The sequence below is a fragment of the Zootoca vivipara genome, chromosome 9 (genome assembly GCF_963506605.1).
Source record: "Zootoca vivipara chromosome 9, rZooViv1.1, whole genome shotgun sequence".
Taxonomy (NCBI): Eukaryota; Metazoa; Chordata; class Lepidosauria; order Squamata; family Lacertidae; genus Zootoca; species Zootoca vivipara.
Genome location: NC_083284.1, coordinates 5,526,754 through 5,554,643, shown reverse-complemented (window position 1 = coordinate 5,554,643; position 27,890 = coordinate 5,526,754). Strand labels below are relative to the sequence as shown.

At 47.7% G+C, this 27,890-nt stretch overlaps 1 protein-coding gene across 8 annotated transcripts in view; it reads right to left on the bottom strand.

The window, feature by feature from the left end:
* The window catches only part of SLC4A11 (solute carrier family 4 member 11), a 218,647-nt gene that overhangs the window by 118,920 nt on the left and 71,837 nt on the right, over nucleotides 1-27,890 (bottom strand). The window contains exon 1 of one of the 8 annotated variants that reach the window (XM_035101166.2): nucleotides 25,788-26,056. The exons of 5 other annotated variants lie outside the window; for them this stretch is intronic. In XM_035101166.2, coding sequence (XP_034957057.2) covers nucleotides 25,788-25,827 — 40 coding nt within the window. In that variant the 5' untranslated portion in view covers nucleotides 25,828-26,056. Of the gene's footprint in view, nucleotides 1-4,266; nucleotides 6,357-25,250; nucleotides 25,757-25,787; nucleotides 26,057-27,890 lie in introns of those variants that run through there. 2 more of the 8 variants (XM_060278340.1, XM_060278341.1) reach the window with 2 other exon arrangements.

Below are 27,890 nucleotides of genomic sequence, written 5' to 3'. Positions count from 1 at the left end.
AATGTGGAATATATATGATGCTAGATTTTGGCTCAGGTTGTACCCATTCTTGCCCTGGGGCCTTTGGGTAAAGGGTGTGTTATAGATCAGGCATCCCCAAACTTCGGCCCTCCAGATGTTTTGGACTACAATTCCCATCATCCCTGACCACTGGTCCTGTTAGCTAGGGATCATGGGAGTTGTAGGCCAAAACATCTGGAGGGCCGCAGTTTGGGGATGCCTGTTATAGATCCTTTTAATTAATTAATAAGGTGACTTCTGGAGAAGGAAATATATACTAGAGATCAATTCCTTGCAAGAAAGTTTGAGGGGAGGAGGGAACAGCAGCCTTATTTTTCCCCCCTTTCTTTTCCCCTTTATTTTCACCAAGCTGCAAAACTATCAAGCCACTCAAAAAAAACCGCCCACAATTGGCCTGGCCTGCCGAAACACACCTTTCCGTGTTCCTAGGGTGGCAACCTTCCCCTGCTCCCTACAGCGTTGGACTCAAGTTCAATTCATCCTGCCACACACCTTGATCAATGCACCGCCGCCCCATCTCAGCCTCAGTTTCCCCTCTGTAACAGGAGCAGAGGAAGGGTATCTCTCTCACACACATACACACACACACCGGGAGGCTGTGCACAGAACACAGTGCCTGCAGAACGAATTTTTAAAGGCAGAGAGCGCAGAAATGGGTATAATGATGATGCAAAGTGGAAAATTAATCTCATCCCCACCGGCAGATACAGCAGGGGATCCTCCAGCGGCTGAGCGCTTCGCAGGCAAAAACATCCACCCACACACCCACACCCACCGTGTGTCTGGAGTGGAAGCAGCGGCTCCTTCCGATTGCCTTGCAACCCTATCCAAGGTCGCTGCTGAAACCTGCTTTATAGGAGCTGCTCGGCTCCAGACCATGGTAGAGACAAGCGCCACAACAACAACCAAGCGAGCCTGGGCAAAGGTGTTCACGATCTGGGGCTCTTTTTCAGAGCAAGCCTGCCTCCCTGAGAAAAGTCCAAAGGGGGGGAAACGTCTCCCTGCCACTGAGCGGACTCAGCAGCTGTCCAAAGCAACCAGGAAGCAGCTACGCTTGTTTTTAAAAATTTTATTTCGCTCTCTCTCGTCTCCCATCCTCCAGATCTTGGCTGGCTTTCCCTTACAGGTGTCACCAAGAAGCAAAAGGCCGGCTAGCTTTCCGCCCCCCCCCCCCAACAACAGCAGCTCTGGAGGAAGGAACTACAGGGACACAGAGAAAACCCACCACGGCAACTGCTCCTCTTATTTTTTTATTTGGCAGTGAGTTTTCACAACTGCGAGTTTGATCGGTAACGGGACAGGCGAATGTCAAGACCGGGGGAACGCACTGGCCTCCTTTCCCCGCTTTTAAAGGGAATTTTACCGGGTATCAAGTCAACTAATGGAAACACACAGAAAAGCAGATCCGTGGTTTCTGACAGGGAACAAGGCAGCAAATTACCTGGTTGGCCATTGGGGAGGGCAGAATACCTTCTGACCTGAAGTATAATTATTCCTATCAGGGAGGGGGTCCCTGCCGCCTTGAATGTGCAGCTCCCATTATCCCTGACCAGTGGGCTAGGCTAGGTGGAGTTCATGGGAATTAAGCGTTTCGTTTCATTTGACTTTTCATTTGTATACCGCCTTTCTTACTATGCCCAAGGCGATATACAGCTACAGAATGTACAACGATGAACATATGCCTTATAATAATCAGATCCGATACAAAAACTTTAAAATGGAATGACTTACATCGAATAAAGTCATATCCAATAATAAGATAATCAGGGGGGTTGGACTAGATGGCCCTTGTGGTCTCTCTTCCAAATCTATGATTCTGTGATTCTAAGAGTCCAACAATATCCCCAGAGCCACAGGCTCTGCTACATAAAAACTCAAAAGCCACGCTTTGAGAAGTACCTGGCAAGTTGATATTGCATTGTCCTTGGAGAATCACCTGAGATTCTTAGGTATCTAAGCTTTGTGTGTTCTGTTTTGTTTTTTAAAAGGCTCCAGCCTTCATGCTTCCAAACAGGGTTTTTTAAAAAAGAAATGTGATCTTCTGTGCCACACAATCTCTGCACATCTTTTCCCACCACGGTGTTCACACTATGATCCTAGACAAGCATCCTATGCAATCGTCATAAAATCAGAGAGATAGGCAAGCTAAGCCCATGTCTTCTGTTGACTCAAAGGCTAGGCTGTGGAAGCCCGGGGGATAAAATCCTCAGGAGGAAGGATCTCAGTTGGATCGTCTTAGCCTCACATTACCCTGTCCATGAAATGGGAATAACAATATTCTAGGATTAAATAAGGAGAATGCAGCAGCTTGCAGATTTTTAAGTGCTATGTAAATCTTGTATGGACCACAATCTGGTAAGATCCTCGCCTCCACATAGGCTACTGAAAACTGTAAGATGTGCAGCAGCAATCTGAGATCATTCAGGTCCTAAGGGGGTAACTAATTTAACACACTACATTTAAGCAACAGCAGAAATAGTGTTATCCAAACCCTTCAGGATCACTCAGGGGTAACGCGGTGATATAGATTACTCACAGTATAGCCGTCCTACAAGCCATCCTGTTGAATGAGCACTTTTCATTTCCCTGGAGCCAGGTCTGATGAAGAAATGGGTATAATTCCCACACACAGCCCAATAAATGAATAAAAGCACAAGAACCTGCCACAACAGTTTTTTTAAAAAACCTTCACACTGATTCTAAGATAGGGTACAGCTGTGCCTGCAGAAACAGGTTGTCTGAAAACCACCACTTAAAACTAAATTAACGACAGAATTCAAGGCAGATGTTGATCTTCATCTGTAATAGCCAAAGGAACACCAACCAATCCAAAACATACTGAATTTTGGACAAAAAAGAAAGAAAGAAAGAAAGAAAGAAAGAAAGAAAGAAAGAAAGAAAGAAAGAAAGAAAGAAAGAAAGAAAGAGAGGACAGTGTTGCAATACCATTTGAGATAAGAAACTCATGTCCCTAGATGTGTGTGAGGCAGAAGAAAGTAATAATACAGAAAGGGAGATAAAGAACGACAAGAAGAAGACACCTTGATCCAAACTTGTTTGCCATTTCAACTCAGCAGAAACCATTAAGCCACAAAACGAAGATGTATTAGCAGGGATTTGGGAAAGAATCAATCTGGCCGCAATGCTGTGGATGAGCTGAATAAGCAAAAAGCATCAGAGACTAGAATACCAGAGTCTTCCCACTGTACTTCATAGAACTGGGAGAGGGATGGGCATTATTTCCAGAGAAGCTGTCTCCTAATATTGGCAAGCTGTGTACAGACAGAAGCATGAGGAGGAAGATCTCGGTACTACAGGAACTTTTAACGCCACCAGGGAAGTGGGGAGTGGCAGCCAGGGTGAAACCCAAAATCTATCCATCCATCGGGTCAGATGAACGTGAACATGCACATACACACACACACACCTGCGAACAAACAGATGAACTCCCAACGCCATGGATCTCGAGAAAGAACTCTGAATTTCTAGGCTTGAAATCCAGGTAAGGCAGGATTTTCAGAAGGGCACCCATCCTTGCCCATCAAAACACAAGTCGTACCTTTCCGGGGAGTGGGGGGGGGACCCCAAATGGCTAGGCACTTCTGAATTTTCATTCATCTCATACATTCCCTGTGCAGATTAATTAGCCAAGCTGCACAGCTGTAAAGCCACGGGGAGGGGGGGAATTCAGCATTGGACTGGTACTTTACATACATTTGGCCGAGCAATTAATCCCATGATAGATGGTGATGGGTCGATCCCTCCGCCCCCCCCCCATTTATTCTACACGTCACCCTGGGCAGGATCAACAGTGTGCAAAAATCTGTGCTGTTAGGATTTATTAGTTGAGAACACACACAAACACACACAACACACACACCTTGGTTTATTTCCCTGCGCAACGAACGCAAGCAGCCTTGTTTTAATAACCCCGATACATTTCCTTTCTGTTCAGCGTCCGGATAGGAATCGACCCAGATGTTTCATTATTAAGGCAGAACGGGCTCGTAAGGAAAACAAAGTATCGCCTTACTCTCTGCAATTAAATATTTAGAAAGCTGGCGGATTAAGAGTTCGCGGAATCACCTGTTGAAGGGGACGCATCGCCCGGCAACAGCAGCACCCAAATCGAAGGCAGGAGATGGAGTGTTTATTCAGAGAGAGAGAGAGAGAGAGAGAGAGAGAGAGAGAGAGAGAGAGAGAGAGAGAGAGAGAGAGAGAGAGAGAGAGAGAGAGAGAACTTACCTAGGCTGCAACTTTAAAGGGAGATGCTGTAGAGCCAAAAGGCAGGAACTGGTCTCTCTCCCCTTTGCTGATCTGCTTCCCCTTAAAGGCTCCAGAGAGCAACACTTGTTTCTCTGGTGACAGTTTGCACCCAGGTGGCCAGGCAAGGGAGTAGCTCGTGGTCCCAGCTTCAATATTAATATCAATCAAGCCTGGGCATCTCTTCTCCTCCTTTCTCCCCCCCCCCCCAACTCGATTCCAATTGGAGAGCGGCAGATGGGTGGGAAAAAGAGAACGGACCCGTCAGATTGCAGAAAGGCAAGCCTCAAATGCAGTTTTACAGAGGGGGAGAGATGATGCTTTGTCCACAGAGGTCTTTAGAAAACAGCTTCCCAAGCCCAAAGGTGCCAGGATTCGTGAAGCTAACTCCTTGCAAATTTGCATTCCGTGGCACAGCAGATTATCCCTCCTTTCCCTATACGATACTGCCTGCCTCTGCACTTTGCTGGATCGCAACATTTTTCTGCCTCTGCTGGTCTATAGGAAGAAAGGGGGTGGGGGTGGGGGGGAGAGAACTGAACAATTAAAGCGACCCTGCACATTTCAGCCTGTGCTTTTTATGTTGGATACCAGGCAAAGCTAGCCGTTTTCTCCTTTAAAAAGCCTTGCAAAATGCTGGAATGAGAGAGGCATGGCAGCCAGAGGAGGGCAGGAGCATGAGGAAGGGGGTAAAGAGAGGAGGGGGGGTGCGCAAGGCTGCGGCTCAAGGGCAAAAAGCAGGAACTCCCTGCCACTTCTGCTTGCCCACATTTATCATCTGCATCTGGGAATGAGAGGGTAGCGCGAAACCTCCTTGTGTGCAAGGCACATGCTTCCACACATGGAAGCATCTCTCAGATCCGAGGGGGAGCCATGAGCCACCGGGAGGCAGTAAAGCAAAGGGGAAGGTTGCAAAAATGGCACCCCCCTGCCTACCTCTGAGGTTCAGCAGCAGTGGAGGAAAAGAGATGGGGCCGCTGCCTGCCTGCCTCGATTCACACAACCACATAGCTCGGGTCACGCCCACTCTGTGCATTTAAAGCACTCCTGTGTCGCTTTAACAGCCACGGTATTCTTTCCCCGCCTTGCAAAGGATCCTGGGAGCTGTAGTTTGCGTAGGGTGCTGATCTCTAACAGAGCTGCAATTCTTAGGATCCTCGACAAACTACAGCCTCCAGGATCCCCCACAATTGTTAGAGTGGTATAAAAGTGCTTTGAATGCGGCCACGGTGGGAGAGCACCTGCTTTTTTGTGGGGAAGGTCCCAGCTTCAGTCTTGCTATCAGATTCTCCAGGTCTGGCTGAGAATGGTCCCTACCTGCAACTCAGGAGTGCGGCTGCCAATCTCTGCAGTCAATAATAAGCTAGACGGCACAATGAGATGCACTGGTATACGTGTAAGGCAATTTTTTTACGGGGCCTTCTCAGTGGTTGCTCCCAGACTTTGGAAGTCCCTTCCTAGGGAAACTAGATTGGCTCCATCCTTGCTCTCCTTTTGCTGGCAGGTGGAGACTGTTTTATTCCGACCAGATTTGGGGGCCTGGCTTTTTTTCTTTTTTTTAAGGAACGGGATTTTAAATAGTGCTGCACTGCTTTTCCTATCTGCCTTTTAATAGATCTGTTTTTCTATTGCTTTAATTCTATTACAGTTTAAGTACTATTTAAAATACGTTTTCAGCCTTCTGCCTTTTGCCCGCGTTGTTTTTATTTGTGTAAATCGCTTGGACTCCCAGTATGGGGGACTGTAGAATATAAATGAATCATAGGATCGTAGAATTGTAGAGTTGGAAGGGACGCCCCAGGGTCACCTAGTTCAACCCCCTGCACTGCAGGAATCTCAACTAGATCACACATGACAGATGGCCATCCAACCTCTACTTAAAAAAACCTCCAAGGAAGGAGAGGCCACAAATATAACAGCAATTGTAATAAACCAGTAAATCATTACTGTAGATTATTAATCTCAGGGTTCTGGGTTTGAGCCCCATGTTGGGCAAAAGATTCCTGCATGGCGGGGGTTGGACTAGATGACCCCCGTTGTGTTTTTCAACTCTACAATTCTATGGTTTTTAATAATAATAATAATAATGTGTCTCAGTAGTAGAGGATCTGCTTTGCCTGCAGATGGTCCTAGGATCAACTTGAAAGTTACGTTGTACGCAGCCCTGAGATCTACGGATGAAGGGCGATATACAAATTTAATTGAAAATAAAAATAAAAACAGCTCCCAGCACCTCCAGACAGGACTGAGAAAGGCTACTGTCTAAAACCCCAAAGAGCTGCTACCAGCTGTTGTTAATAATCCTGAACTCAATGGGCCAATTGATACTTTTGAATTGTGGTGCTGGAGGAGACTCTTGAGGGTCCCATGGACTGCTAGAAGATCAAACCTATCCATTCTTAAGGAAATCAGCCATGAGTGCTCCCTGGAAGGACAGATCGAAAAGCTGAGGCTCCAATACTTTGGCCACCTCATGAGAAGAGAAGAATCCTTGGAAAAGACCCTGATGTTGGGAAAGATTGAGGGCACTAGGAGAAGGGGACGTCAGAGGATGAGATGGCTGGACAGTGTTCTTGAAGCTAGGAACATGAGTTTGACCAAACTGCGGGAGGCAGTGCAAGACAGGAGTGCCTGGCGTGCTATGGTCCATGGGGTCACGAAGAGTCGGACACGACTAAACGACTAAACAACAACAACAATGGGCCAAGAGTGTGACTCACAGGACAGCTCAGCTGGTTAGAGCCAGGTGCTGATAATGGCAAGGTTGCAGGTTCAATCCCCGTATGGGGCAGCTTCGTATTCCTGCATTGCAGGGGGTTGGACTAGATGATTCTCAGTAATCTCAATAATTCTATGGCTTAGTTAAAAGGCAGCTCCTTTAGTCCCTATGCCCAACAACCTCTTTCCCCTTTATTGCCGATTTACTCGGCAGGGTTGTACAGTTGTACCTTGGAAGTCGAACAGAATCTGTTCCAAAACGTTCGAAAACCAAAGTGCGGCTTCCGATTGGCTGCAGGAAGCTCCTGCAGCCAATCAGAAGCCATGGAAGCCCTGTCGGACGTTCGGTTTCCAAAAATAGTTTGCAAACTGGAACAGTCACTTCCGGGTTTGCGGTGTTCGGGAGCCAAAACGTTCGAGAACTAAGATGTTCCAAAACCAAGGTACGACTGCGCCTAGTTTACAGAGGTGGCAAGGCACTCTGCACATGCTCAAGGAACTCTATACTGGAGAGTGGAGTCTTGGGACCTGAAAGCTGAATAATAGGGGATTAAGCCCCAAAGAAAATCACTGATCGGAAGGAGTCGGTGTTTGCTTTAATGTTATTCCAGAAAAAGTAAAGCATAGCAGAATGGGGGCTGGGGAGAGGCATGGAACCCCCAATACCAGACTACAGTAAATAGGTCATATATGTATATATGTGTGTGTATCTCATATATCTGCATTAGAAGCATAAACCAGAGAGGAATTCCAGCTTACTTCCCCATGGCTTAGCATTCCTTACTAGACTGTCAGAGGAATCTGTGTTTACTTAAAGCCTATACTCGTTTCCCATATAGATGGATAGCTATTCAATGTTTTCTTTGGGGGGGGGGGGTTGTAAATCTTGAAAAAGGCAACACTATAATTACTAGGCAGTTCCGAGCACTTTTCCCAAGGCTGGCTGTTAGGCGCAGAAGGATTAACAAGCCATCTCAAACCCTGATTGGTTTATTTACGGGCTTTTCTGTTTTCCCAAACTGGATGCATAACCGCGCAAACACTTCCAAAACTGGAACTTCAGGTTGAAAAAGTAACCCGCCGCATTCCATCGCTCCTTCCGCAAGACATTTACAAGAAATCCGAACTTGGGAGCTTAATTATGCCCCGGCCTTAGGCAAAAACCATCGGACTCTCTCCATCGCTCAGCCCAGCACAGGTATGTGTAGACAAGCTGGCAATTTTGGGTTGGGGTGAGAGAGGCTGATATTTTTATACTTATGGGTACAAACAGAAGATAAGCAACGCCACTTAAATCAACGTCCGTGGAAACACCCATAAGCCCATCCCCTGTGCCCCGTAATAACGCCATGAAATTCCAAACAGTCGCGATGAATTGCACATTTGTTCAAAACCCAATTAAAGCCAGTTTAACTACCGGTAATTCAACAAAAATTGGTCCAGGGACACCAGCTTTTCGAAGTGTGAGAGTCACTTTACACTTCCAGCGGCCCCCTGCCACCTCTTAGCACACACACACACCCCAGGTAATTCCCCCCCCCCCGGGGGGCAGTAACACCCAATTTTGGGAACCGCTTCTCTACAAGGTGGGGGTGTGGGGTGTCTGGATTTGACAGTGCGAGTCCTCAGTCTTTCACTTTCAGACCCCGTTGAACTAGACTAAGAAGTTTGATCAGCAGCTGTTATTAACCACAAGGATAGCTAAATGGACACTCCAGATTCAGTAGCAGTGTATCTGTAGGTGTCACTTGCTGGGGAATAGGCAACCGGGGAGGACAGCTGTCCGCATGGCCTGCTTGAAGAAACACCTGGGAACATCTGGGTGGGCACTGTGGGAAGCAGGGTGTTAGCCTAGACTAGAGGCGGGGCATCTGTAGTCCTTTGGAAGTTGCTGGATGATGACCACTATTGATGTTGCAGGATGGGACCGATGGGAGTTGGAAGTCCGCCCTGATGGACCTTCCTTGCCCAGATCCAGCTCTCACGTCCGAGAGATGGAGGCACCTGAAACTGAAGCCTTTCCGAAGCCAAGGAAATGTGGTGCTTACTAGGAAGCTACGGGAGGAATTCCTCCGGAGGCAGGAGCAACATGCAACACTGTAAAAGTGCAGGCTCCAAAAGAGAAGAATGGTGCCTGCACATTTTGCTGGAAACGGGAAGGAACAAAAATTGGAATTTGGGGGTTATGGTTCATCTGGAAGGAGATGATTCCCTAATTTCCCCTGCAGTGGGTTCCCACATGGGAATTGCTTTGAATCGCAGAATCATAGAATTATAGAGTTGGAAGGGCCTATGAGGGCCATATAGTCTTACCCCCTGAAATGCATTGCAGGGGGTTGGACTGGATGACCCTCAGGTGTCCCCCTTCCCACCCTCCATCTTCAGCTTGGTAGCAATGCAGATGAATATTCTTAACGAAATCAGCCCTGAGTGCTCCCTGGAAGGACAGATCGTGAAGCTGAGGCTCCAATACTTTGGCCACCTCATGAGAAGAGAAGAATCCTTGGAAAAGACCCTGATGTTGGGAAAGATTGAGGGCACTAGGAGAAGGGGACGACAGAGGACAAGATGGTTGGACAGTGTTCTCGAAGCTACGAACATAAGTTTGACCAAACTGCGGGAGGCAGTGCAAGACAGGAGTGCCTGGCGTGCTATGGTCCATGGGGTCACGAAGAGTCGGACACGACTAAACGACTAAACAACAACAAACAACAACAAAAATCAAGGCATCTTATTTGCTTAGGGTGAGGAAGAATTCTGGAGAACTCAGAGGAGTCGCTCCCTATACAGCAATCTTTGCTCTTCATCTTTGCTTTCACCCTGACCATTCATTCCTCTACGTCTCTTTCCAATTACACTCAGCTGCATCTATCTCCACTTTTATCTGCAAGGCCAGAATGCTAGTCATCAAGAGTCCAAACGGCAAAGTCACATTTCAATTGGCTTTTGGACAGCAGGAGTTTGTAGGAGTAAATGCCTTCTGTTACTAGCCAGCCTTCGCCATCCTGGTGCCCTCCAGCTCCTTTGGACAAAAATCCCCATCATACCTAACTGCTGAGCATGTGCTGGCAGGGGCTGATGGGAGTTGTACTCCAGAACATCTGGTGGACACCAGGTTGGCAAAGGCAGAGTCAAGATGTCCTTTATAAGCTGGCAGGAACAAGCAGGCAGTAAATCACACTGTGCAACTCTTCATTAGCAAAAATAGGAATCAGCACAGGAGTGTCAGTTGCTTTCCCCAAGCAACCAGAGACTTGTGCCTGCATGAAGCCAACCTCTCCTCTGCCCTGTTCATGCCTCTCCTTGTTCTGGGAGACCAGGAGGGAAAGGAGCTGGTCATAGCAAGAGGGGGAGACACCCATGTGTCGTCTTGGTCTCCCTCCTCCCCTGCTTATGATTCTGTACTTCTCTCTGCCACCAACTCCCTCCGCTCACCAAGCCCTGTTACCTCCTCCTCTTCCCAGTTTTCTCCCTCTGACCCCCTCATCATCACCCCACCACCAATCCCTGGGCTCTGAGCCTTCTCCCTTTGGGGGTTCTCCAGCTGGTTCCTCCCACCATTCCTTTGCATCCAACCACCTGTGACATAAGCCTTAAAAGTATGGATGGGAAACCCAGGGGCCCTCCAGACTCCCAGTTGCCATCCCCCCTGGCTCTTGGCCACAGGAGCTGCAGCTAATGGCAGCTGGAGACCAACAGGTGGTCCCACCCTGCCGAAAAGTGCTCCTAAGCATCCAACAGTCCAGGGATGCTGGGTGGATCCAATAGGCTCTTGGCCAAGCAGGCAGCTGTGATTTTGCCAGCCATGCCCAGGGTCTGAAAACTTGATGGTGCAACCAAAGCCAAGAGGATAACTAGCCTGGCTGGCAAGCACCTCCTAGAATATACATGCCAGGGCTGGACAGAAGTCCAAGTGAATAAATGAATTCTGCAGAAAGCAGTTGGGGGCCACAAATACATGCCCTGCCCTGCTTTCCTCTGGCCAGCATGAATGATGCTCCTCTGTGCTTTGCCACCAGCAAGCAGCTGTATGTGCCACTTCTCTAAGCCATGTTGGAAAGAGAGGGGAATATGCAAAGTAGCAAAAGCCGAGCAGGAAAAGGCCAAATCCCATCTTCCCGTGCCAGGAATCGATAAGGTAGGTTTCAATATTCAAGTAGCAGCAGCAGCAGCAGCAGCAGCAACACTCCAGCCTCTTCCAGGAACAACTTGGACGGTGTGTTTGCTGACAATGTGCTCACATTGCTGTGTGCAATGGGAATAAGATCTCCAGCCTTTCCAGAGAATGGCTTCTGAAATGCTAGGGGAGGGGGGATGCTTACTTTCACCTTCTTCCCTTCTGGATGTAAGAGCTAAAACGCTCCTGCATGCATGCGGAAGACTACACACACACACACACACACACACACACACACACACACACAGGGGGGAAAACCACGCTCTCCACCAGAGCAGCATGGCAAAGCAATGACACAAATTAAAAATGTCTCTCTGCTGCTTTGCACAGATTCTGGCTTCAGCTGCTGTTCAAATCCTTCAATGGTCAGACAGCACTTCATGGACTGGTTGGATGCAGGAGAATGGTGAGAGGAACCAGCTGGGGAACCCGCAAGGGAAGAAGGCTCAGAGCCTGGGATGGTGGTAGGACAATGAGTGGTCAGAGGGAGAAGAGGAGGTGCCAGAAGCTGAAGAGGTAACAGGGCTTAGTGAGCGGGGAGAGTCTATAGCAGAGAGCAGTCCAGAATCAGAGGCAGAAGGTCGCAAATGGAGTGCTTTAGACAAGGAATCTGATTGCGTAGGAACACCATGACGCTGTGTCTTCTCAACGCATGAAGAGGCTGTTAAGACATAACGTGGGGGAGAACAAGCAGACACAAGCTGAGGTTCCACACGCCTTCCTCCAATTAGACACAGGGATTTGGCATAACCTTAGTATGGGACAAACCAGTTTGCCATTCCATCCCGAGTCTTAGGTGAGGAACCTAAGACACCCAGGGTGGCCACTTCCGGCTTGGCAACTCGCACCCAGGGCCCCCATAATTCGCTCGTGGGCCTTGCAGTCCACTTTGGGGCACCCCGTGCCCAGTTAGACAACATTCCTTATTCCGCAATATCCCAGTTGCGAAACAGAAACTGCCTCACAGCTCCTGAGCATCCTTGCTCTGACAACTCAAGTCTCCCTGCAATGCAGCACGGAGCTCATGTGAGAGCGTCTGTTTGTTTACGCGGCGCCCGCAACCAACTCTTGAGGCAATTGGCACATACCACTTCTCAGATCCTCCCAAAGAAAAGCAAATGGTTCCATCCTGGTCTTAGCCGCAGGCAGAAATCCAGACCGTCCTGTTCCAAGCGCAGCAGGAACAGCCAACGAGCAAATGCCACAACATGCCGCTCATTGCCCACCTTGACAAAGAACACTGCCTTTCCCTCCTGCCTAAATGTTTGGGGCTACAGTTCCCAGCAGCCTCAGGCACAACAGCCACGCTGGCTGGGAGTCCCAAATATCTGCAAGGTGCTTCCTACCAGAGAAGAATGCCAAACCAAGCTGGTGGGCTACAGCTGATGGCAAAGCCGACCGGAAAACTCAGGGACCAAGAGGACAAAAACTTTACAAAAGAATGGGGGAAATTTCTACGTTATCTCTAAGAGACCACCGTAAGCAGATGGAAACATTGCCAGGATTTTTATTTCACTTGTAGTGTAACAATTACCATGGAAAATACGGATTGGTATAATAGTTAAAGAGTTTGGAAGAAGATGCAGTTTTAAATGTTTTAAATGGGACTCCAGGGAGAGGCTGGGGGGGGGGGGAAGTCCTGAGATTCGGAGGAATCTGAGTTAAAGAAAATGTATAAAAATACTTTTGTTAAAAAACCAGAAGCATTTTTACTGGGTATAGTGGGGAAAGAGATACCAAAGGAAGATAAAGAAAAGTGCCTATGTATGTGACAACTGCAGCAAGAATTAGTTTCAGGGGTCAGCAAACTTTTTCAGCAGGGGGCCGGTCCACTGTCCCTCAGACCTTGTGGGGGGCCAGACTATATTTTTTGGGGGAAAATATGAATGAATTCCTATGCCCCACAAATAACCCAGAGATGCATTTTAAATAAAAGGACACATTCTACTCATGTAAAAACATGCTGATTCCTGGACTGTCTGCGGGCCGGATTTAGAAGGCGATTGGGCCACATCCGGCCCCCGGGCCTTAGTTTGGGGACCCTGGTTTAGCCCAATAAGACGTCCCAATGAAAGAAGAGTGGCAGACGAAGATGATGGACTTTGCGGAATTGGCGAAGCTGACAGGAAAAATCCGAAACCAGCGTGACCAAGCATTCCAAAAATATTGAAGTTAAATTTATACAATATCTGAAGGACTATTGCGAGCAATTAACAGCAGGGTTGTCAAAAGACTTGTAATAACAACTGCTCTTCCCTTTTTATATTCATTTAAAAATGTGGCATTTTGAAGGAGTGAAATGTAAATTGGAAAACGTATAAATGCTATGAGATAAAGGTTAACTTTGAAAGCCATGAGGCAGAAAGGAGGGGAGTCGACAGGCTCTTAAGAGCTAAAGAAGTAAAATGGATAATGGTGATGTGTTTAAATATTATATAATGGAAAAATTTAAAAAAATAATTAAAAAAGATTCAAAGGAATCTCTGTATATGGATATGTATTTGATTTTTTTAAAAAAAATGTATTGGGAAATCAAATAAAAACCATTTCAAAACAAACAAACAAAAATCTGCAAGGTGCCACCAAGCTAGAAATTCCCCAGGAGCGTTTTGCAAAGAGTGCAGGTCCAATTGAGACCACATGGAGATCTCTGGATGCCAGGGTGGTGAATGACATTCTCCATCTGGCTGGCCCCTCCGGCAAGCGGGTCAGCAAAAGAGCTTACCTATTGAATGTACATCCCACCTTTTTCTCCAAGGAGTATATGGTTTACACACACCCCCTCAGTTAATCCCTACAACGACCTTGTGAGGTAGGTTAGGAGGCTGTGACTGGTCCAAGGTCACCCAGTGAGCTTCATGGCTGAGTGGGGATTTGAACCCTGATCTCCCAGGTCCTAGTCCGACACTCTAACCACTAAACCACACTGGCTTCCTAGAGTATATGGGGCAGCTATATACTGCCTTCCTAGAGTATATGGGGTATATGTTGTTGTTTAGTCGTTTAGTCATGTCCGACTCTTCGTGACCCCATGGACCAAAGCACGCCAGGCACTCCTGTCTTGCACTGCCTCCCGCAGTTTGGTCAAACTCATGTTCGTAGCTTCGAGAACACTGTCCAACCATCTCGTCCTCTGTCGTCCCCTTCCCCTAGTGCCCTCAATCTTTCCCAACATCAGGGTCTTTTCCAAGGATTCTTCTCTTCTCATGAGGTGGCCAAAGTATTGGAGCCTCAGCTTCACGATCTGTCCTTCCAGGGAGCACTCAGGGCTGATTTCCTTCAGAATGGATAGGTTTGATCTTCTTGCAGTCCATGGGACTCTCAAGAGTCTCCTCCAGCACCATAATTCAAAAGCATCCATTCTTCGGCCTTCTTTATGGTCCAGCTCTCACTTCCATACATCACTACTGGGAAAACCATAGCTTTAACTATACGGACCTTTGTTGGCAAGGTGATGTCTCTGCTTTTTAAGATGCTGTCTAGGTTTGTCATTGCTTTTCTCCCAAGAAGCAGGCGTCTTTTAATTTCGTGACTGCTGTCACCATCTGCAGTGACCAAGGAGCCCAAGAAAGTAAAATCTCTCACTGCCTCCATTTCTTCCCCTTCTATTTGCCAGGAGGTGATGGGATCAGTGACCACGATCTTAGTTTTTTTGATGTTGAGCTTCAGACCATATTTTGCACTCTCCTCTTTCACCCTCATTAAAAGGGTGAAAGTATATGGGGTATATGGGGCAGCTATATAAATTAAGTAGGTAGATAAAATATGAAGAAAGCAAAATGTCCCTTAGAGAAGGATCTGAAATCTTTTCCTTGTGGATTTGTTTCCTTCTGAATTGTTTTATTTGATGTTTTAATGTCTTGCAAACCGCTTTGATATTTTTCCCCTTTAAAATAGAAAGCAGTATAGAAATGAAATGAGCAATAATAATAATAAATTCAACTGCGGGGGAAATGGCGCCTAAACATTCCATTGTGGCGACCTACATTTAAGGTTTCATTTGGCGATTAGCTTATATATCTGAGTTTCTAACTTTGCCACCAAGTCAGAAAAGGGCAAAAGGCTGAGATAGAGCGACACCAGTTTCTTCTGCAGAAACGAAAGTGATCAGGATCTGAAACTAAGGCACTTTGCAGAATCACAGAATTGTAGAGATGGAAGAGACTCAAAGAGTTATGCAGTCAAGACCTGTCCGCCCCATGTAGGATTCACAGCTATTCTTGCACTCTATGCAAGAATCTCCAGCTAACAGAAGGCCCACTGCTCTCTTGCAACTTGTATTTGGGAGCCGATTGTTCCCATTTCACAGATGGAAAACTGAACCTCTGAAAAAGGTCAAGTTAGCTAACCAGACGTTCACCCCCACCCACCCACCCCCGCTTGTGTAATAAGCAGTCAAACTATGTTTGGGGCACGCCTTTGTGATCCATCTAATTAAAGGGCGGAAAACTTCTCTGGAATGATGTGTTATTTAAGACAATAGCAAGACAAACAACAACTCAGGTTGTTTGTTGTTTCCCCCTCTGCAACCAAATCCCTTACAAGGAAATTGCCCTCTTAAAAAAAGAAGGAGGTGTTCCTTGGATGACAGAGACACTTGTTTTGAAAACTGCCATTTGCCATATATTATAGCCAGCGCTAACTCTACTTGAAGTTATTGGAGTTACTGAACGGCCCAACGGGGAGATTTCAAGCATTTGCAACTTTTGTTTTGCAATTTTGAAAGGAAAGGAAACCGGGAAAAGAAACCAGGCAAGTATAGATCTGTCCCTATGGCACAGAAACATCTGAAGTGGCAGATCCCTTCGCCTCCAGGCATATGGATGTAAGGAACAGCCTCACACATCATTTTTGCAAGTGACAAGAATGAGACTTCTGCAATATGCAAAGATCTTGTGCTGGTTTTTTGGGCTGGGGAGAGTCACAAAATCAAAACACACATCAGATAATGTGTTTACTGGCATGTGATTGGGACAAGCATGTTACCCAACAGTTAATTATGCAAACTGTCCTCAAACGAAGTGTCGGTTGGGAACTTTGCATAAGATCGTACATCAAGCAGTTTGCCTGGACTCTAGGGGTTTATTTCTGTCATTTCTACGCCTTGCAAAGCCAAAGGTTGCTTCGGAAAAGGAGATAGACTCTAATGGCATCTTAAAGGCCCACTTATCCGATTACGCCCGGTAATCTGGCCGCCCTAGAAGTCCAAGGTGATGCATTTTTTAATTATTGACAACTACCAATCCACAAATATGATTGCCACAAACAAAAGCACCAAAAAACCAGAGGAGATTCCCATCTGCAATATACATTGAAAGCACTCTTGCCCCACTTTAAACAGTCATGGCTCCCCCCCTTAAAAAAATCATGGGAACTGTAGTTTTTTCAGGGTGCTGAGCGATGTTAGGAGATCCCTATTCCCCTCCCAGAGCTACAATCCCCACTGTGCTTTGACAATCAATCCCTCTTCCGAGGGAACTCTGTGAAGTGTAGCTGTGTGAACTCCGAACCCTTAACTAACTACACTTCCCAGGATTCTCTGGGGGAAGCCAGTACTACTTAAAGCAGGGGTCCCCAAACTACGGCCCCCGGGCCAGATGCGGCCCAATCGGCCTCCCAATCCGGCCCGCGACGACCCCCGCCGCCCGCTGCCGCCGCCCGCTCTTGCGGCGCGCGGCGCGGCGACGATCTAAAAAATCGGCAAAAAATCGCCGAAAATCCTTTGTGCGCATGCGTATGGGCCTCTCCCGACCCAGAAGAGGTCATTTCCGATGCACTTCCGGGTCGGGGGAGGCCAATACGCATGCGCACAAGCGATTTTCGGCGATTTTTTCCCCGCACGGGCGCGTGTGCGCATGCGCACGGGCGCGCACTCCCCCACCCTCCGGCCCGCTGCACGTGCACTCCCCTGCCCTCCGGCCCGCCGCGCGGTCGGCGCGGCGGGCACCAGCCCACTGCGCGGTAAGTCTGGGGACCCCTGACTTAAAGTGATATGATACTGTTTTAAATGTGCAATGCAGATGAGGCCTGCATCTGACCATTGGAATATCTAAACTCAGGATAGTCTGCTAGCACATTTGCGAAGCTAAGCAGGGTTCGGTGTGCTTTCAAATTGGATGGGGAACCACCTGCATGTTGAGATTCTTGCATTGCAGGGGGTTGGCCTAGATGACCCTCTGGGTCCCTTCCAACTCTACGATTCTTTGACTGAGCTATTGCCATTCCCCAAATTATCATTCCTGTACATAATTACAAGTGCTACAAGGGGGGGAGGAAGGAGAAGAGAACGGTCAAGGCCTTGCAGTCCCACCGCCAACCAAACTCCATCCATATGAGCTGCTTAATGTATCCCACGCACTGTGATTTTGGAGTAACGCCTACAAGCGAGAGGCTTCACTTTAAGAAGTGATGACGGCTCATGTAAAACGGGATATTTACAGCTCTCCATCAGCACAGAACAGTACGTCCTGTGCATGTCAGAAAATACATTCCCTGAAGCGTGGACAGGTATGAGATTTATTCATTTTGTACCACGGATCTAGGCAATTTGTTTGGCCTCCAGGAGACCACAACACTCCCGCAGAGACTACAGGATTGGCGGAGGACGGGGATAAGCGCCCCAAAATTAAAACTCATCTTGAGTGCAGGTACAGACAGCCGAACAAACTGCGCAAAGCTTGGAAGTACTGCACCAGGTTTGCCAGCATTAGTTTTTCTAGGGTAGCCACCTCTCACCAATGCTGCAAAATAAAGGCTGCACTCATGCATTACGGAAAGCGATTGTTTCTGGCTTGTCATGGTTTACTGTGAAAAAGCAGAGAATTGACACTGCCCAAGCACTCTTGCATTCCTTCTCCTCTAATGCAAGCAGGAAGAACAAACCCAGAATCCACAGCTAACCTTGGCTTCCAGTTATGGTTAAATACCTGGTAGTGGTTTGCTGATCCCCAACAAGCCACAACCCCCCAGGGAGTCACATAAACCGTGGTTTGCTGCTGGTCCCACTGTGGTTTCAGCCTTTGTTACTCTTGCTCCATCTAGGAGAAGAGCAAAGCCAGGGGGTCTGAGCAGCGTACACCGCCAGCAGGCTGCTCGTTCACGGTTAATTACGGAAAGTAAGAAACCACAGTGCAAACACAAATCCGAGCTCTCATTTAAAACCCCGCTTCACATCCAAACCTTTTTTTTATCAGAAACCAAGGGAGAAATCCAAGAGAGCATTCTAGGTCTTTCTCAGCTTTCTCAGCCGACCACAAATGCCGCCGCCATCCCAGCTAGTGATGGTGGATCTCCCTAATTGCAACACTTTTCAACCTCCGCCGTGACTCACCTGCTCATCATCGCTGCAGCCTCAGCCCTCAACACCAGTGGGATGCATTTGCTAAAATCATAAGGTGCATCGTAATAGTCCAGCCCCCTGCAATGTAGGAATCTTTTGCCCGACATGGGGCTCGAACCCACAATCCTGAGACTCAATGTCTCGGATTGAAATCCTAAACTGGAATATGCGTAAACAGCTGTTCTGGGGAGCCACAGTTTTAGAGCGCCCTGCTGAAACATCCTGCATGTCAGGAGCCAGATCTCAGGATCACCAGATCACTGCAAAGAGGGTGCAACTCTTGGCTCATGCTCAGTCAGAACTGCACCACAAAGGACCCCAATCTTTCTCAGATCGAGATTTGCTTGAGCAGCAAAACAGCCTTGCCTGAGTCACTCTGACCTCACCGAAGCCACTCCAACTCTCCCCTCATTTACTATTATTATTCATTGCACTTTAAGTCGCTTTTTTCACAAAATAAACCCACCACTGATGCACTATCAGGCCCCATCCACAACATACAATTAAATCACAATACTTACAATATATAACAATATTTTTTGAATTTCTATACAGTATTGTTCTTCATCTGAAGATCCCAGGCCGGCTTACAATATAAAAACACAAAAATACATACCATAATAACAATAAACATCCAGTTTAAAAGGCCATAGATGGTTGTTGTTGTTGTTTAGTCGTTTAGTCGTGTCCGACTCTTCGTGACCCCATGGACCATAGCACGCCAGGCACTCCTGTCTTCCACTGCCTCCCGCAGTTTGGTCAAACTCATGTTCGTAGCTTCGAGAACACTGTCCAACCATCTTGTCCTCTGTCGTCCCCTTCTCCTAGTGCCCTCAATCTTTCCCAACATCAGGGTCTTTTCCAAGGATTCTTCTCTTCTCATGAGGTGGCCAAAGTATTGGAGCCTCAGCTTCACGATCTGTCCTTCCAGGGAGCACTCAGGGCTGATTTCCTTAAGAATGGATAGGTTTGATCTTCTAGCAGTCCATGGGACTCTCAAGAGTCTCCTCCAGCACCATAATTCAAAAGCATCAATTCTTCGGCGATCAGCCTTCTTTATGGTCCAGCTCTCACTTCCATACATCACTACTGGGAAAACCATAGCTTTAACTATACGGACCTTTGTCGGCAAGGTGATGTCTCTGCTTTTTAAGATGCTGTCTAGGTTTGTCATTGCTTTTCTCCCAAGAAGCAGGCGTCTTTTAATTTCGTGACTGCTGTCACCATCTGCAGTGATCAAGGAGCCCAAGAAAGTAAAATCTCTCACTGCCTCCATTTCTTCCCCTTCTATTTGCCAGGAGGTGATGGGACCGGTGGCCATGATCTTGGTTTTTTTGATGTTGAGCTTCAGACCATATTTTGCGCTCTCCTCTTTCACCCTCATTAAAAGGTTCTTTAATTCCTCCTCGCTTTCTGCCATCAAGGTTGTGTCATCTGCATATCTGAGGTTGTTGATATTTCTTCCGGCAATCTTAATTCCGGCTTGGGATTCATCTAGTCCAGCCTTTCGCATGATGAATTCTGCATATAAGTTAAATAAGCAGGGAGACAATATACAACCTTGTCGTACTCCTTTCCCAATTTTGAACCAATCAGTTGTTCCATATCCAGTTCTAACTGTAGCTTCTTGTCCCACATAGAGATTTCTCAGGAGACAGATGAGGTGATCAGGCACTCCCATTTCTTTAAGAACTTGCCATAGTTTGCTGTGGTCGACACAGTCAAAGGCTTTTGCATAGTCAATGAAGCCGAAGTAGACATTTTTCTGGAACTCTCTAGCTTTCTCCATAATCCAGCGCATGTTTGCTATTTGGTTCCTCTGCCCTTTCGAAATCCAGCTTGCACTTCTGGGAGTTCTCGGTCCACATACTGCCTAAGCCTGCCTTGTAGAATTTTGAGCATAACCTTGCTAGTGTGTGAAATGAGCGCAATTGTGCGGTAGTTGGAGCATTCTTTGGCACTGCCCTTCTTTGGAATTGGGATGTAGACTGATCTTCTCCAATCCTCTGGCCATTGCTGAGTTTTCCAAACTTGCTGGCATATTGGGTGTAGCACCTTAACAGCATCATCTTTTAAAATTTTAAATAGTTCAGCTGGAATATCATCACTTCCACTGGCCTTGTTATTAGCAGTGCTTTCTAAGGCCCATTTGACTTCACTCTCCAAGATGTCTGGCTCAAGGTCAGCAACCACACTACCTGGGGTGTACGAGACCTCCATATCTTTCTGGTATAATTCCTCTGTGTATTCTTGCCACCTCTTCTTGATGTCTTCTGCTTCTGTTAGGTCCTTACCACTTTTGTCCTTTATTATGGTAATCTTTGTACGAAATGTTCCTTTCATATCTCCAATTTTCTTGAACAGATCTCTGGTTTTCCCCATTCTATTGTTTTCCTCTATTTCTTTGCATTGCTCATTTAAGAAGACCCTCTTGTCTCTCCTTGCTGCTTTTTGGAAATCTGCATTCAGTTTCCTGTATCTTTCCCTATCTCCCTTGCATTTTGCTTGCCTCCTCTCCTCCGCTATTTGTAAGGCCTCGTTGGACAGCCATTTTGCTTTCTTGCATTTCCTTTTCCTTGGGATGGTTTTTGTTGCTGCCTCCTGTATAATGTTACGAGCCTCCATCCATAGTTCTTCAGGCACTCTGTCCACCAAATCTAAATCCTTAAACCTGTTCCTCACTTCCACTGTGTATTCATAAGGGATTTGATTCAGATTGTATCTTACTGGCCCAGTGGTTTTTCCTACTTTCTTCAGTTTAAGCTGGAATTTTGCTATAAGAAGCAGATGATCTGAGTTACAGTCAGCTCCAGGTCTTGTTTTTGCTGACTGTATAGAGCTTCTCCATCTTTGGCTGCAGAGAATATAATCAATCTGATTTCGATGCTGCCCATTTGGTGATATCCATGTGTAGAGTCGTCTCTTGTGTTGTTTGAAAAGAGTGTTTGTGATGACCAGCTTGTTCTCTTGACAGAACTCTATTAGCCTTTGCCCTGCTTCATTTTGAACTCCAAGGCCAAACTTGCCAGTTATTCCTTTTATCTCTTGATTCCCTACTTTAGCATTCCAATCCCCTGTAATGAGAAGAACATCCTTCTTTGGTGTCATTTCTAGAAGGTGTTGTAGGTCTTCATAGAATTGGTCAATTTCACTTTCTTCAGCACCGGTAGTTGGTGCATAAACTTGGATTACTGTGATGTTAAAAGGTCTGCCTTGGATTCGTATCGAGATCATTCTGTCATTTTTGAGATTGCATCCCATTACAGCTTTTGCCACTCTTTTGTTGACTATGAGGGCCACTCCATTTCTTCTACAGGATTCTTGCCCACAGTAGTAGATATGATAGTCACCCGAACTGAATTCGCCCATTCCCTTCCATTTTAGTTCACTGATGCCCAGGATGTCGATATTTATTCTTGTCATCTCATTTTTGACCACATCCAGCTTACCTCCACTCATGGTTCTTACATTCCAGGTTCCTATGCAATATTTTTCTTTACAGCATCGGACTTTCCTTTCGCTTCCAGGCATATCCGCAACTGAGCGTCCTTTCGGCTTTGGCCCAGCCGCTTCATCAGCTCTGAATCTACTTGTACTTGTCCTCCGCTCTTCCTCAGTAGCATGTTGGACGCCTTCCGACCTGAGGGGCTCATCTTCCAGCGTCATAACTTTTATATGCCTGTTGTCTTTGTCCATGGAGTTTTCTTGGCAGGGATACTGGAGTGGCTTGCCAGTTCCTTCTCCAGGTGGATCACGTTTAGTCAAAACTCTCCACTATGACCTGTCCATCTTGGGTGGCCCTGCATGGCATAGCTCATAGCTTCTCCGAGTTATTCAAGCCCCTTCGCCACGACAAGGCATTGATCCATGAAGGGGCATAGATGGTTAGGTAAAGGCTAGCAGAAGAAGAATGGTTTCGCTTGACTCCTAAAGATATGGAATGCAGGTGCCAGGCGAGCCTCCTTGGAGAGAGCTTCCCACAAGTGGGGCGCCAACGCAAAAAAGGCCCGTTCTCATTTTGCTGCCCTCCGGGCCTCACACAGAGGAGACACACAAAGAAGGGCCTCAGATGCTTGAGCTGCAATTCTCAGAGTCATTTAACAATCGGTCCTTCCTTCCCGGGAAACTCTGGGAAAGAGGGCCCGCCTAACAACTATCAGCACAGTTCCCAGGATTCTTTGGGGGGAAGAAATGACTATTGCAATGGTACAATATGGCTTTAGATATATGGTATGGATGCTATTGCAACAAGGACATGTTGAAGAATTTTGTTGGCAAACTTCTGTCTCGAGTGACAATGGAATGTGCCTCTGGGGGTGAAGTCAAACCAATGTGTTTGCAGCTTTCAAAGTGACACACACACACACACACACACACACCGGGGCACAAGCCTGGACAGTGTGTATGGAAGTCCTGGGCTGCCCAGCTGACAAGACTCCCCACTTGGCCTCGCTGCTGGGGTCCAAGGGAAAGCAGAGCAAGATGCACCAGCTTAGCTGCAGGAGTTGCCAGGAGGCGCCATCCAACTGTCTTAGGGACCCCACTCTGGATTTGTGTAGGATTTACAGCGGTACCTTGGTTCTCGAACTTAATATGTTCTGGGAGTCTGTTCGACTCCCAAAACCGTTCGAAAACCAAGGAACGGCTTCCAATGGGCTGCGGGAGCTCGCAACTGGAAGCCACATCAGACGTTTGGCTTCCGAAAAACATTCGCAAACCGGAACACTTACTTCTGGGTTTGTCGCATTCGGGAGCCGATTTGTTCGACAACTGAGCCGTTCAAGAACCAAGGTACCTCTAGTTACAGGTCTGACGTAGTCGAAACAAAATAAAAAAAATTCCTTCCAGCAGCACCTTAGAGACCAACTAAGTTTGTCATTGGTATGAGCTTTTGTGTGCATGCGCACTTCTTCAGATACCTCTGTATTTCTTAGCCCAGAGCATTCCAAACTGTCTCACAACACATTAGTGCGTCAGTGGCAGTGCGTAGGTGTGTCGCACAGACGCTCCCCACTGTGTCACAAAATGATGCATGTCTAAAAAGTGTGTCACCAACATGAAAAGTTTGAAAAGCTTTGCCTTAGTCTGTTCTTCTCCCAAAGCTATCCTGCAAGACAGCGGAGGTTTAGGACCACAGCTTTCCTTCTCCTAGATGGGCTTTCCTTCCCAGGTGTAGGAGCCCCACCTGCCCCTCACTTCCCTCTACAGCTAGTGCAAAAACCGCCTTCTTGACCACTGGACCCACTACTCACACCAACGGAGCCTGTCTTCACATGCAGGGGAAATCCCTAACTCAGCAAGGCTTTGAGACTCATAGGCTACCCTAATCTGGTTTGAATTTGAATTTGAATTATGGTGCTGGAGGAGACTCTTGAGAGTCCCATGGACTGCAAGAAGATCAAACCTATCCATTCTGAAGGAAGGAAATCAGCCCTGAGTGCTCACGGGAAGGACAGATCGTGAAGCTGAGGCTCCAATACTTTGGCCACCTCATGAGAAGAGAAGACTCCCTGGAAAAGACCCTGATGTTGGGAAAGATGGAGGGCACTAGGAGAAGGGGACAACAGAGGACGAGATGGTTGGACAGTGTTCTCGAAGCTACGAACATGAGTTTGACCAAACTGCGGGAGGCAGTGCAAGACAGGAGTGCCTGACGTGCTCTGGTCCATGGGGTCACAAAGAGTCGGATGTGACTAAACGACTGAACAACAACAATCTATTTTAGCAGCTGCAGAATACAACAATCTGGAGAAGCTGATAGTTTCACATGAAGCATGAGAAGCTGCAAACATCAAAGGCTATCAGTTAATTAGTGTTGACCATCATCAACACAAACACTTGTCCAATACTCAGCTGGATAACCCCAGAAGTCCACCTGGGTTCCGATATTGTGTCTAGCTCAGGACAGGTAATTCTAGTAACAAGAGGCAAAGAATATAGCTATAAAAAGAGAACAGGTTCACCTGTTTGGAAAGGGCCTCCCAGAATTAATGGCACCTTAAACCCACACACATCCTGGGACTGGACACCTTACAGGAAATGCTTGCAGCGGTCAATGTTTTGTGAGTCCCCAATGAGCTGAACTGCTCTGCCACCTACAGCTCCTTTTGCTGAGGAGCAAAGCAACCCAAAAGCCAGAAAAGGGAATGAATGGGAATTGTGCATCCTGCAGAAGTAGGTATAAGAATCACCCCCTTCTCTCCAATGGTCTAACGCTGGAGAAGTTCCCCCCTACAAGATTATACTGGAGTCACTTTGCTTCTAAGGAAAGGGAGGAGAGGGGGAACCCAGCAACCTCAAAAAAACAAAACAAAAGACTCAAGGAAGTGCTGATAACCGCTTTAAAAACCAAAAACAAACTGAATTGCACAACATCCACTGCCTCTATTTTGCTTGCAAATAACTCAAAGACCATCAACTACCTTATTTCAACAAGAGCAATTGCAGCAACTGAAGCCCATTATGTTTTGTTTTGTCTTTTTTAAAAAAGTCAAGTACAGAAAATACCGCTGGATGTTGCCAAAACAGCACACCCTTTTCACTAACAATAGCTTTAAAACCCAGTATTTGACAAAGGCTTCAAACTTCTTGTTCCCTTAAGCTAGGAGCAAAAAGGAGAGCTCCGCGCTCACTCCGCAGATCTTTGGGGAGTTGCGGCTGGCCAAGAAGAAGCGCCCCCACCCGACCTCTCCAAACCCTTTAATTTTTGTGTGTGTCCGCAAAAAAAAACACCTTGACACGGGCCAGGACAGGATCCATCTGCCTTCTTGCTCGGGGTTGTTTACGCCCAGCGAGACCTGCCCTCCCTTTTGTTTAAATTCCCCTCCATCCTCCTGTCAAAAAAGGGCCGCTTCCCCTTTTCTTCCCCTTCTGCGTGCGCAAAGCGAGCTCGCCTCTTTCGCTCGCTTGCAAAACTTTGCAGAGCGCGACAGCAAGCCGTGCAAAAGCCAAACTGGAGGGAGACGGTTTTGTGGGCTTTTCAAGGGGTGAGGAAGTATTCCCAAACAAGTTGAGGGAGCGGGGGGTGGGGTGGGGGAACAGTCAGCCCTCTTTTTTTATGAAGGGCTGGAGTGTTTGTCCCCAGAAACCGGACGGAGCGCGCAGTTGCAAAAGGCGCTTCGGGGAGGAGCTGCAACTTGCAAGCGAGCTGCAACAGCTGGGCCGTGACCCCGCCAGGCGAGGGGCACCTTCGCCGGCTGCTGCGGCTGCCCGAGCTCCTTCCTGCATCCGCCCCCGCCTCCGCCCGCCCCGGCAAAAGCAGGCGCTCACCGCATGGCTGGAGGTGGAAGACGCGCCTCGCCGTTGCCATCGCTGCCGCCGCTCCGGGGCTGCGCTTCACACCATCGCCGAGGCGCGCCACGCCTGCCGCCTCGCCGCCGTCGGAAGGAGCAGAGCAGCCCGAACTGAAAGCGCCCGCGCATCGGCCCGGGTTGCGGCGGGTGGAAAGGGGAAGGGACGGCCGAGGAGGAGCAGGAGGAGGCGGCGGCGGAGGGGCGCAGCAGAAGAAGCAGCCGCGCGGAGTGACACACCTCCCTCCCTCCCTCCCGCGCCGGTCCTAGCGCGCTTCCCGCGGCGAGGCTCCCCAAGGAGGCGTGGGAGGCGGAGGGAGGAGAGGCCCCGGCCACCTCCCGCTGCGCCCGCACCCTGGCGCGGCTCGCCCCTGGCGCGCTCGGGCCCCCTAGGGGCGCTTTCCAAAAGGAGCCGCAATTGCGCGCAGCAGCCCTCGAGGAGGACGCAGCGCCTCTTCGCGCAGGAAGGCTGCGCCCCGGGGTGGGGAGGAGGATATAGAGTCGCCTTGAACTGATCTGAGATCCACGGGCAGAGTGCCGACTTGAATAAAATGTTGGGGAGGGGGCCTTGGGCGTAGCCAAGGGGGGCAGTGGAGGCAGATGCCCCCCAATCAATAGAAATCAATAAAAATACTTAAGTAACTGAGGTTCTGCTCCCCCTACCATAAAGTCTGACACACACACACCCATCATAAATCCTGGCTACACCCATAGAGGGGGCCATGTAAGCCCCACTCAACATAATCACGCACAAACACCATTTGAAGGGTAATGCCTATCAACTTCTCGGGGACCCACTCCCTCAAATATTTTAAGGGGTGGGGCGAAAGGACCTTGTCCCCTAGGAGTTGGCTCCTATGCCTACGGGTGACGGGTGGTACACAAATTAAATTAATAATAATAATTCGTTTTGCACGGATAAGGAGGCAGGACAGGACCCCTGCATCTCTCGGTTGTTTCAGCTTCCCTTTGGAATTCGGATCTCTGGGAAGCACGCTTATTTTCCCTTATTATTTACCATGCCGCTTAAGTGTGGAAACCTCAAAGTGTTTTTTGGGTTGCCAGGACACCCCGAAATTGTTGGGCTTTTTTTTTTTTTACAAACCTCAAAGTTGTTGTTGAGCTATCTTTTTACAAAAACACCAAGAAAACAGGTGTGAGTTCCATAATTTAACTATGCAGTGGGTGGGAAAGCACTTCCTTGTGTCTCGCAACATTCAGCTTCCCTTGGATGTCTTTGGATTTCAGTATTATTAGGAGGGAGGGAGAGGGAAAGGGGGACCCCACGGCCCTCCAAATGCTTGCAGATTACAGCTCTCATCGTCCTCTTATCCCTGATTGGCCTTGCATGCTGCTGGGAGTTCACAGAATTGTAGAGTTGGAAGGGACCACTAGAGTCATCTAGTCCAACTCTCTGCAATTCAGGAATCTGTGGGGTTTAATAATTCACGACCCCAAGGTTAAGAGTTTCATGATCTACCACCTTCCTCTATTTACCACCCTGGGCTCCACTAGGAGCAAGGGTGGGATGCAAATGAAATGACAGACAGACAGATAGATAGATGATCGCAAAATCCAACCCACCCAGTATTCTTTGCATGCCTCCTAAGAGGAGAACAGACCTGGAGATTTTCAAAACCCTCTCCAGTTCAGACTCAACTGCTCTTAAAATAAACTCTCTGCAACAGCAAGGAAGGAAGGAAGGAAGGAAGGAAGGAAGGAAGGAAGGAAGGAAGGAAGGAAGGAAGGAAGGAAGGAAGGAAAAAGAAAAGGAATGAAGAATTGGGGTGGGTTTTTTAAAGCAGCTTTTGACTTTCCCAAGTATGTGCCATGGCTTCCCAAAATGCATTCAGTTTGCAGAGATCAGAGGTTCACCACTCCAACCAGTAGGGTCCTTGTAAACATATCAGGGCAACCAGTTGCCCAACAAACCTCAGCCCACCATAGCTGACAAGTTCTCCCTTTTTTAAAGATAAATTCCCTTATGCTGAATAGGCTTCCTCATGAGAAAAGGGAAAACTTGACAGCTGTGCCACCTGCCTATCCCTGCCTGCTTTGGTACTTACTTACAACCAGTCCAGAG